The sequence below is a fragment of the Lactuca sativa genome, chromosome 2 (genome assembly GCF_002870075.4).
Source record: "Lactuca sativa cultivar Salinas chromosome 2, Lsat_Salinas_v11, whole genome shotgun sequence".
Taxonomy (NCBI): Eukaryota; Viridiplantae; Streptophyta; class Magnoliopsida; order Asterales; family Asteraceae; genus Lactuca; species Lactuca sativa.
In genome coordinates this window covers 25262527-25274643 of record NC_056624.2, presented here as the reverse complement: position 1 = coordinate 25274643, position 12117 = coordinate 25262527, and the positions used below count along the sequence as shown (strand labels likewise).

At 31.4% G+C, this 12117-nt stretch overlaps 1 protein-coding gene across 1 annotated transcript; it reads left to right on the top strand.

The window, feature by feature from the left end:
• The first annotated feature begins 10280 nt into the window (after positions 1-10280).
• Positions 10281-11467, top strand: LOC111888747 (snakin-2). The gene is made up of 3 exons (XM_023884861.2): positions 10281-10413; positions 10866-10911; positions 11069-11467. The coding sequence occupies exons 1-3, from the start codon at positions 10342-10344 to the stop codon at positions 11248-11250; spliced, it is 300 nt and encodes a 99-aa protein (XP_023740629.1). The 5' UTR covers positions 10281-10341; the 3' UTR covers positions 11251-11467.
• The last annotated feature ends 650 nt before the right edge of the window (positions 11468-12117 follow it).

Sequence of the window (12117 nt, the reverse complement as noted above, 5' to 3'; positions counted from 1 at the left end):
TCTTAAAAATAGTAACTATTATTACAAACACGTGTAAGATCTTTTAGAAATTGTAAAAGATCATTACGTTTTTTAGCATGAGGGAAGTGACTTCGAGTATGAGGACGCTTGGATTCTAGTTAAAAATAACCAATATTTCATGTTGAATGCTCTGTTATGTGAAATGTCTTATTAATGTTTGCTATTGGTGTATCTCGTTTTCTATAGTGATTTATGTTTGTGTTTTATTTTTCATGGAATAAAGTAGATAATAAGTTGGGTACTAGATTTAATTAATAATCTCAGAAGTGTAGTTTAATACACGCAATACAAATTAGAAATACGAGAATTCATTACTTTCCTACATTAATCTAAGGACATTTTAAATCAAATGTGTTGTCGAAATCAACAGTACGGTACACGCTTTTGTTTTGTGACAGGCTTATGGATAACAATTCATCAGTCGTTATCCCCTTTTGTTTCAAATTTCCCCCCTTAGATCCGCTCCCGGAACCCCTACCCATACAATCATTCCTCGTGTATCCAAATTGATTGTATGTAGGACGTTCTTGTCATATGTGACGCTCACCTTGCGATGAAATACGGCCAATGTTTCTTGGCCTACTCGGCTGACGTCTCTCCATTATGGGTGGCTTCACAATCCTCAAATCATCGGGGATATCCTACTCAAATGGACTTGGCAGAGGGTTCACACACTCCTCGTAAGTTTTCCTCGATGTCTCTGTAAAGTAAGCTTTTAAAGAAAATTCCAAACAATCTTCATAATATTTCATTGTGAGGACTTTTATGACATGCCCACAAGGTAAGTCATCTATATGTCACTGCCTACATGTACATGTTCTTTGTTGGAAATCAAAAATGACACTTTTTTAAGTAGAGATTTTCACTTCAAGTATACTATTTGAGATAGGGTACACAATCCAAATATTACAAGCATTCTTATTTGCTTGTATAATCATATTAACCCATGGGGTGAGTGTTGTTTTTGCTTCAGCTAAAAAAGTAGACATAATTTCATAATGTCATATAAGTAGTAAAATAACATTTCAAGTACTATTTTACATATATATATATATATATATATAGCATTTCAAGTACTATTTTACATATATATATATATATATATATATATATATATATATATAATATTAGTACCTGCAAAATTACGCTTCTGAAAAGTCCATTGTTGCATTGTTGCACAAAAAAACTCAATCAACATCAATATTGGCATCTTTCTTGAAAATCTTGACATTAAATGTATCGACTCTGCACTATTTGATGTTGTGACGACCCTATATTTTTCCAAAAAGCAATGTAACGCTCAAAAGTCAAATACAACGAAAACTATTTGGAACCAACGAAATTAACCTCAAAAATAAAGTGTTTAAATACCTAAATTGGGATACATCAAATATTAGATATCGTGCCAAGGTTTCCAAAAACATAAAGAACATTCGCAACCGGGTTATATGGAGGAAACTATAACCACTCAAATATTTATGACACACCCGGTAAAACACGATTTAACGTAAAAAGTGAAATTACAATAAAATGCATTTTAGCCTTAAGTATCTAAACAAAAGTTGTAGAGCTCGTTAAACTGTAAACATACATAAAAAGATCGCCCAATTTGGACCTCGTATGAAGAAGTTACGAATTTTCTAAGTTTCGTAACAGTAGTAGAGGGCTAAAAACTCAAATTGAAGATCAAGCGTTAATTAGTTATCGCAACCTAAAAAAAAGTTGAAGGTCTCCACAATAGGAGTAAAATGATAAAAAGACAAACGAAAACCGACGTCGAATAAAGAAACTATGAATTTTTAACGGACTTTAGCAGTCCCGGCCTATTAAAAACATATCATTAAAAATAAATCAAAACTAGCCGACGGAGTCTAAATGAAAGTTGTAGAGCATAATCTCACCTACACGTGGATATAAAGAACGCAAAAAACGGAGCCCGTACGCGAAAGTTATGGAATTTAGAAGACGGAAGCCAGGATTACGCCCAGCGTAATGTAGGAGTACGCCCAGCGTACTCAGGTGCAGGGTCGAGTCCCATCGGCTGCAGCTCTACGCCTAGCTAGACTCGAGTCGTAAGCCATGATGCAAAGTTACGCCCAGCGTACTCGCCTTTCCAGCACTATAAATGGAAGGCATAAGCTACGGATTTGTGGCACACATTCTCAAACTTCCACTCACTCTCACACACTTGCAAGCCCCAGAAGCCATCTCGACACCCTTGATTTCCACACCCGAGCCCCCGACGAAGGTTCTACACTACCGAGATCCCCGAGGAGCTCGAAGACGCAGCTTTCCGCGGTTGAAGTTCTGCTCGACTCTAGTCCCACTCTCTTCAAACCAAACAAGTGAGTTCATACCCCTACTTTTCAAGTCTTTTCATGTTTTAGGGGGGGCGCGGGGGGGGGGGGGGGAATACAAGTAGAATACAAGTAAACGTATCGTTTTATGAACATAAATGTAACATCTATCTTATTAATTATCGATACCAACATCTTACTTTACGTATAAGGGTTCGTATATCATCAAGTTATTTTCATCAAATGGAACATACTTTCTGAAAAACTATAATGGGTATAGTTAGCAAGTTATTCATACATTCTTATGTATACATCTTGAAAAACGAAATACTTTCAACAAAAATGAAGTAAAGTCTTCCTTATCGTAAATCTATTTATACTAAGTGATATGAGATATTTGAACTTCAACGTACTCTTATGTATGCATTTCAACTCCTGTATTATATACCATAATCTCTTGGAGGGAGAGCGTGATACTTGTGTATAGATCTATACGGGATTGACAACCCCGCACCTAAATTGTTAGCTACAGTTAGACCGGCAGGTCTGGGGTGACAAATGTCATAACACTACAACACCTGAAGAATGTTGTTACAGGCAGTCTATGTCAATAGTATGGTTATAAGACTCACATGAAAGTATAAAAAGAACTTTGATTTACGAGATCCATATATGCATTCAGTATTTACACTATTTTGAGCACAAAGTTTATCTTTATCATTCAAGTACGAAAAATACTAACGCACTCCAACTTTGGGAACTTTTCAAACTGTATATAGAAAATATTGGATTTTCCGAAAACCACGTTCATCGATTTTCTACCAAAAAGACATACTTTTCAATACAAAACACTTATGAACTCACCAATTTTATTGTTGACACTTTTTCGAAACCACTTGTATTTCTCATGGAATCAGTAATACAGGTAACTACTAGCCTTTGAAGAAGGAACGCTAAAGGCGTTTATTATCAAACATTTTACCTCATCATATTGTAATATTCTTTTGGAAACATGTATAACGCAACAATGTATGTTTTTATTATATATATATATATGATGGTTGTGTTACTTTCTTTACAATATTCAATTGTTATGATACTACGTGAAGTCATCCACCCCCGAATGTTTCCGCCATTCTGGTTTGGGGGTGTGACAAATGTCATAAGAAAATACCGATTGCCATGAAAATGTGCCTTGGCCCATCTTTCTGGCTTGATGTTTTGTAGGTATTCCCATACACCAACATTTACCTTTTAATTTTTTTCATCCCATTATCAAATTTTCTAATAGTATAGGTTTTGCATGTCTCCTAAAATAATGAGTGTATTGTATCGATGCTTCCAAATTTTGCTGAAATGTTGAAATACAAATGGATACCACATATTCCATGATAGGGGTGAGGAAATATATTTGCAATTGACGTCACTATGGATGGAGCTCTATCAGATATGAATGTAAGGTCCTCCACGTTGCCTATACATTCACGTAGTTTTCGAAGGAACCAAGACCATGTTTCCGTACATTAGCTTTTACATATGGCATAAGCAACATATATGATTTGGTGTTGACCGTCCATTGTCACTGCAAGCAACATCATACCCTTGAATTCACCCTTTAGGTGACCAGCCTCAATTATTAAGGTCAGCTTACAATATTTGATGAACGCTTAAACCTACAATTATTTGTAATTTCATTAACAAATACCAATTATAATTCATATGTTATATATTGTTATAGAAAATATCACTGCTTACCGAGTAACCCAGCGTAATATACACGAACTCAAACTGATCATCATCGTTTGTTCTTATTTGAGTAATAGTTCTTGGATTATGCTTGACCAAGTTGTCCACATACGTTGGTAGTTTGGTGAATGAATCCTCTTTGGTACCTCTTAACATCAACAACGCATATTGTTTTGCCCGCGATGTTTGTTGGTATGTGATATTGATTGGAAATTCCAAATTGATGTCCCTTACAATTTCATTACCCCGATAAAATATCTTATAATCTTCGGCCAATACTCCAGCGATAGAGTGGCCGATAACCTTTTTTTATTTTCGATGATTAGACTACAATTTTGTTGCACAAAATATGTGTTGGTCAACAACTTTTGTTACTTGGAAAGCAGTAGTCGATTTGATTCCCCTTGCCCTAACCATCCAAGAACAATTTTCTACCAAACAAACCACCTTGAACCTTTCTTTGCTCGATCTGGTAGTCTTATACTACTTACCTTGTCCCATCCATTGTTTTCCAATTACAATCTTGAGCAACTCTTTGTTATAAAAAAATTCTAGAAGTTTAATCTCTTTATTTATATCCACCGTCTGACATGGAATGTTCACATCATCATTTACAGGACACGATGGCAATGGGGGCATACCATGAAACATGGTATCTGAATATATAAGTTTAGGTTCATCATTAAATTCTTCTCCGTTAGAATCACTCTCTAGGTTGGATATATACAACTTGTCACCATCTGCAAACTCATCGTATCTTTTTAGTTCACCATCATGCTAAAATGAAACTTCTTGTTTTCCAAATTCATTACCAACCTTATTGACCATGGCTAGAGGTTGTTGGTCAAAGTAATGATTTGCACCCAAAACATTAACATATGTACCAACTTCATTATCACTGATATACTTATAATTCTTGAGTGCCACATACCTAATCGGTTTTGGCACTACGTTTACATTTTCAGCGACACTATGATATTGAATTTTACTTGGACTTTTAAAATTACCTATTGGGGTGGACTCCCTTTTCCGCTTGATAAATTAGTTGCATATGCCTTTCCTCTATCAACCACTTCATTACCTCCAACGTCTTATTTAACCACCACATAGATAGACACAGATTTATCTGCAATGACATTTTTTTTACCTTGATCGGTTTTATAATATAACGATCATCAACAATGCCACAATAATAGAGTTGTTCGGGATGTTGATAAGCCATACTGATTTTGATTCTTTGGGAAGACTCATCTTGCACTTCACCAAATAAACAAATTCAGTGAACGTGGTGGTTTTGTAAAATTCAACACCTAAATAAAATATTCTCGGATTATATATCGGTGGCCAAACATATGATAGTTGGGAATTAACAAACTCACATCTTCCATTCGTAATAAGCAATACAAAATACTCGTTACAACTCATTATGTTAATTTTGAGAAAAAAAGATGAAGAAGAAAACTTCCCAAATATGGAATAGTTATCATATATATTATGTTCAAAACAGTAGTCAACTCTGACAAAAAAAATAATCAAATTTAGCAAGAAAGTAATCAAATTTAGTAAAAAAGTAGTCAATTTTATCCAAAAAGTAGTCAAATTTACCAAAAAAAAGGAGTCAACAAATTAAAAAACGTAATATATATTTTAGCAAAAATTAATTTTATCAAAATAATTGTTAAAAAACTATTATGTATTTTACAAAAAAAAAAATAACAAAATAATTGCCAAAAAAACTACTCTAAATTTTTACAAACAATATTTTTTATCAAACTAATTTTCAAAAAACTACTCTCCATCCATTTGAGAAAAAAAAACGTGGACTTTAGCCTAACTGTAGGCTACGGTTTAGAAAACCATAGATCGCCGAGAGAAAATCGCAGGTTATAAAATAACCTACGGTTTTAGTGTTCAAAATGAAAAATAAAATAAAATAAAGGGAAATCTTTAGACAAGTCTCATTATTTTGGGAAAAGTTACATTTAAGTCCTAATTTTTTTTTAATAGAAAAACCTAAAAAACCAGATAAACCTTACACTTTAATCCTTTTTGACATGTTGAGAAGGTCACCTATGCCACATGGCATGCCAGCTAGACAATGGCTGATATGGATGCTGATGTGGCATTCCACATCAGAATATGGTTCTTTGAAATGCAAAATCGGACTTTAATGAGAAAGTAAGGGGAGTAGGATTCAAATCCACAACCTCATACATACAACCAAACACATTTTCCACTAGGCTAGACGTCATATCTTGATTTCTTCTCTTAAAGTTTGTATACAATGTATTAAATGCTGAATCTTTTCATTGAAAATGAGAAAAATGGGAGTCAAACCTACAACCTTCCACTAACAATGTCAACCACTTTCCGCTAGGCTATCAACTTTTTATTAATTACTCTCCTCAACATTACATATAATGCTCAAAATGCTGAAGCATATATTATTATTATTATTATTATTATTATTATTATAATTATATCTAAAAACGTAAATATATATAAACTTCGAAAAAAACAGTAATATATATCTAAACTTCAAAAAAAGAATTACATTTATTATTCACATATATATATATATATATATATATATATATATATATATATATATATATATATATATATATATATATATATATATATAGGTTAAGGTTAATTTTAGACCATTCTAATTTTGTGAGACCGTGAGACCAAATCTAAAAATAATTTTAAAATGCAAAATAAATGCAAAAATCTAAAAATTCTTTTTTTAAATATTATTTTCGGAACTTGAATTAACTAAAAATAAATAAATAAAAAAATGAAAAAAAAAATCTCGTTTTTTTTTTTTAAAATACGTGAAATATTCTAATAGAATATTACACTGTACATATTCTAAAAAACAATTTTAAAATGCAAAATAAATGGAAAGATCCAAAAATTCTTTTTTTAAATATTATTTTCGGAACTTGAATTTACTAAAAAAAATAAAAATGTGTCTCACGGTCTCACAAAATTAAGCCGTCTCACATGAACCTAACCCTATATATATACCCGTTTTTATTTTACAAAATACATATAATCACTATATAAACGTTTGCGTTTTAATAATAAATGGAGTTATTTCTTAAGAGTTTAATAGATATATACCATTATGAAGAGAGTAAATCATAAAATGGTTTTAGCTTAGTTGGTTGCAGACGTGTTTTGTGAGGGGTGGGTCGTTTGGTTTGATTCACCTTCGCTTCTTTTTCTCCTAGAAAAAATCTTTTGCAGAATGAAAATAAACAAAGATTATATATAGATCTGAAGGATATAATATATATGTGACTTCTAGCTTAATTGGTAACATGCGTGTTTGTTTGGTGGGAGAGGTCCCGTGTTCGAAACCTTTCTCCCTCTAAAAATTGATTTATGGCGACAAGGCATGCCAAATCAGATGACACATCAGCATTCCCTTCTAACTTGGCATGCACATAAGGGAAGATTTATCTAGTTTCTTGGATTTTTTTATTTAAAAAAAATCTAGGACTTAGATGTAACTTTTCCCAAAATAATTGGATTTTTTTGAAAATCTCCCTAAAATAAAATAACTTATACTAAACCCGAAACATAGACCAATGAAAACTACTCTAATTCAATCATTTTCTATTTGAATAATTCGCATAACTCCCGTGAAAATTTACGAGAGATAATGAAAAATCAAAGATAAAACCAAATAAAATAATGATATTAAATACATTAGAAGCAATCAAGCAAAGCTCGTACTTTTTTGCTGTTCCCTTCTGGCTAGTACAACGACCTATAGATGCCTGCCAAACGTGTGCGCCATCCACCTATGAGAACTTATTTTTGCTTTAATTTCTTTTTATCGTTATTCTATTCATTTTATAGTTGTGGTACGTTTTCTTTTTGTAAATGACATAAATTGTTCCTGCCTGTATCGTTATTTATTTTTTTTATTTCTTTGATTTTGGAGGTTAAGGAAAATAAAGGCAAAACTTCCACTTATTGTTAAGTTAAATGATATATAGAAAAACTATATACAAAGTTCATTTTACCAGTTATTTCTATGATATATTTAATGTAAATAAGATTGTATATAGTTTCACTATACCATTAACATATAAACAATTCATGCAATTTACTCTTTCTTCTTTTGTACAAGATTCCAATGGTTATGAACTAATAATACCTAATTCGTGTTAATTAATTTACAGAAAATAAGTAATTCAATATTCATTATTGAGCTATATGATGTGCATAGGAGACTAACTTGCTAAAATAAGGAACTATTTACTTGAAGCCGACATTTTCAGATATTTAATGGATATTATTCTTTTTTTTTTTTTTTGAAAGTTTATCTTAATTCTACATTGTCTGTCTGTCAAACATTAAAGTTTATAAAAAAGGAAATCAAGTAAAATAATATCAAAATTTAAAGTTTTTAGTTATAAGTTGATACAACTATAAAAATGCAGTTCACCAATATCCTTTCTAGTTCTTACAAGCTCATTTAAGGGTCGAATTGTTGAGTTTGTGGCTCAAGGACGTAAGGTGGAAATGTATGAAACCTTTGAGGTCTTTAATAGAATATGGTTTAAAATAAGTAAGAGAGTAAATTACACGAATGGTCCCTATGGTTTGGAGTAATTTGCGTGTTTGGTCCCTAACTTATTTTTTTAACTCGAAAGGTCGCTACTGATTGTTTTTATTACGTGTTTGGTCCCTATTGTTTGTTTTTGTGACGCGTTTGGTCCCTGTCATACCTAAAAAAACTATCATTTAAATAGGAAAAAATGATAGGGTAAGTAAGGTAACCTGAGAATGGTGGGATTAGGGGTGTATTTATTTAAATAAATTAAAAAATAAAGGGAAAAATAGACTTTTTATGTAAGACAGGGACCAAGCGCGTAACAAAAACAAACAGTAGGGACCTACCGAGTTAAAAAAATAAGTTAGGGACCAAACGCGCAAATTACCCTAAACCATATAGACCATTCGTCTTTTTACAAGTATTTAACGGATCATTTTTGAGTCTAAGAGGGACCATAGCTGATGGAATTGGGAAGCATATGGACCTTTGAAATCATATTTCTAAAATTAGGACCAAATCTGCATATAGATATAAACCGCATACACCATAGCTGTAATTGACTATACTTTATTTTACTTTTGAACAATTATCCATTTAAATAGTTTAAAGGTAATCTTATTATTATTATTATTATTATTATTATTATTATTATTATTATTTAATTCTAATAATATGAACTTTATTATTTTTTTATTAAAAAGGATCCAGTGCATGGATAAGCTAACTATTTATCTCATCCTAAAAGTGAACACACTTGGCTGGGACTTATTGTGCCATGCATAAAATCTTCCTATTAAATTTGTAACACTTGGGAAATCCTATATGTGGGTGGGAGGAGAGGAATCCAACTCTGTGTTGTTGTATTCAAAATATTTTATTGAACACTTTTTAATTAATGTATTCCAATTTATATGCTTAATCAATTAGTTACATATATATTAAAAGAAAAAAACTATTACACGTATTTAAGTTTTAAAAAAGGAAAACTAATAATATATCAATCAATTTGTAAGTGAATTTCTAGTAAGTGAACAAGACATATTTTATCTACTCAAAGTCGGTTTCCAAGTATCTTCCAAATATCATTCACGTATTCGTTTGTTTTATTATATTATTTAATTATTTATTACCACCCAATACGAATGGGCTAGAAGAAAAGAAAAGGAATAGCTCAATAATAGTTGTCATATATGTTGACAACCCAAAAGCATCCATCTTATACCATCATCTTTTTATGGATTCCAAGCATCATATGTGGTTCCTAACCTAACCAAAAATATTTAATGAAAAGACATAAATGTATCTTATTATATTAGTCAAAGGTTTTTATCTTGTAATTTAAAATCTAATTCTAATCCTTAATATGCCCAACGTGTATCATGTATATGTAAAGATCATACGTTAACCAATATGGTTCATGGCTTACTTCTAGTGAAAAAGTGGAAAAAAGTAACAAACGTGTGACGATCAAAGTATTAGCAGATAAGGTCTAGTAAGATATCTTCGAAGTAAAATGACTTATAGGCTATATCAATGTCAATGTCTTTACGTAAATGATCGTTTTTTTTTATATATATTTTTAAAAAAGTGGATTTTTATTTTCTAATTATTGTTTGTTATTTTTCTTTATCTATAAATAGGAAGCTAGTCTCCAACCTTAGACACCAACCAAAACACAAAGCAAAGAGATTTCACGTAGCCATGGCCATCTCCAAGCCTTTTCTTGCTCTTGCTCTTCTCTCTATGATTCTTCTTGTTCAAGCTAATGAATTGGTATTTGATCCACCTTCGCTATTATTTTACCTTTCATTTCATTTTTGGTATATACATATGGGATTTCTATCGGAAGACCATTTAATTATATAGTTGTTTAATCATCTCATCTTTAACTAATTTACAGAATTTGCTAACATAATTGCATGAGTATCTTTTACCTTTTTCTATTTACGGGAAGAAGAAATTCATGCAATTGTTATTAAAGAACATGAATGTTTACAATTGATAATCGAAATGATTTTCACATACGCATTATGAAACACCATGTTAGCAAGTTCTTAATCTTCTATAACAATAATTCCTATGTATAGCAAACATAAAGATGGTAACAATAAAATCTTTTGGAATAATTGTTTTTCAAAGTTGGGAAAACCATATTGAGTAGTGAGACAATATGTATATGTTGGATACTTTTGTAAATGTTCTTATACATACTTTTTATGACACAGGTGAATGAGCTTCATGGAAAAAGTAATATCACCGCTTCCAAAATCAGTAAGTTGGTTTCTTTTAAAAACACATAAAACCAAATTGAAATTGTTGAAATTTTCTTGTTTTCTAATTGATGTACATATATCATAAAAAACACTCGTTTAATTTAGAAACTTCTAGTATGCATAGTTAAATATGTTTTTGTGAAATCTTTATTCAGATTGTGGAGCAGCATGTAAGGCCAGGTGTCGGTTATCATCAAGGCCGAATTTGTGCCACAGGGCTTGTGGGACATGTTGTGCTCGTTGTAGCTGTGTGCCACCGGGAACTTCCGGTAACCAAAAGGTCTGCCCTTGTTACTACAACATGACCACCCATGGTGGCAAAAGAAAGTGTCCATGATGCTTCTACTACATGTAAATTGTGCAACTTTGATGTGATGCCTTCATTACATATGTATTGTATTGTATATTTTTTTTCCATGGATTCTTGTATGGTGAGTGTTATTTATCCATATGTATGATCGATACTTAATAAGGTCAAATCCAGAATAATTGTTTTGTAATGATATTATATTTTTGTGCAATAAAAGTTGTATAATAAATTGAATTTGATGTAAGTACGAGTTGGAAGGTTTTCTTATGGACATAATATGTTTTTTGTCAAAAGCTACATACATATTTATTGTAGTGGTACAGGAAAACGACTTCTTTCTGTTTAAATTAGCATGTACATGATGTCAATTAGGATTCTACAATTGTGACTATAGTTCTAGGACAAACATATAAAAGGATGTCGACATATGTAAGATTTATAAAGGGTTATTGTTTGAAAAGTCTCGATATTTCAGCCTAATTTATTGAAAAGTCTCAAAAGAGCATCTAGATAAAACACTCGGACATTTTACTAAATTGATATTCATTAAGTTTGATGGTGATGATTTTTGCTATGCTCCAATTCAAATGTACATAGTTGTGTCATTATATTGAGTTATCTTAAGAAAAAAAAAAGTCTTAAACTCAAAACCAATTAATTATATGTTCCCATCTTAAATCGTATGTAAAGAGAAAATGAAAGAATGAGGTATATATAAACGAGTTGTTTTTTGATAAGAATTTATATACAATTATATGGGATTATATTTACAAAAGCCCTAAAATATTTGACAAATTAACGGAAAAATTCTTACTTTGTTTTTAACGTCGATTACCGGTTAAAATATGCGAAATGGTACAAAATGGTTGATTCAAAAATTTTATCCGGTAATAA

Coding starts and splice junctions, on each gene's coding strand:
- LOC111888747 (XM_023884861.2), top strand. CDS start 10,342: ATGGCCATCTCCAAGCCTTTTCTTGCTCTTGCTCTTCTCTCTATGATT. Junction 10,414..10,865: donor TTGTTCAAGCTAATGAATTG/GTATTTGATCCA, acceptor TTTATGACACAG/GTGAATGAGCTTCATGGAAA. Junction 10,912..11,068: donor TATCACCGCTTCCAAAATCA/GTAAGTTGGTTT, acceptor ATCTTTATTCAG/ATTGTGGAGCAGCATGTAAG.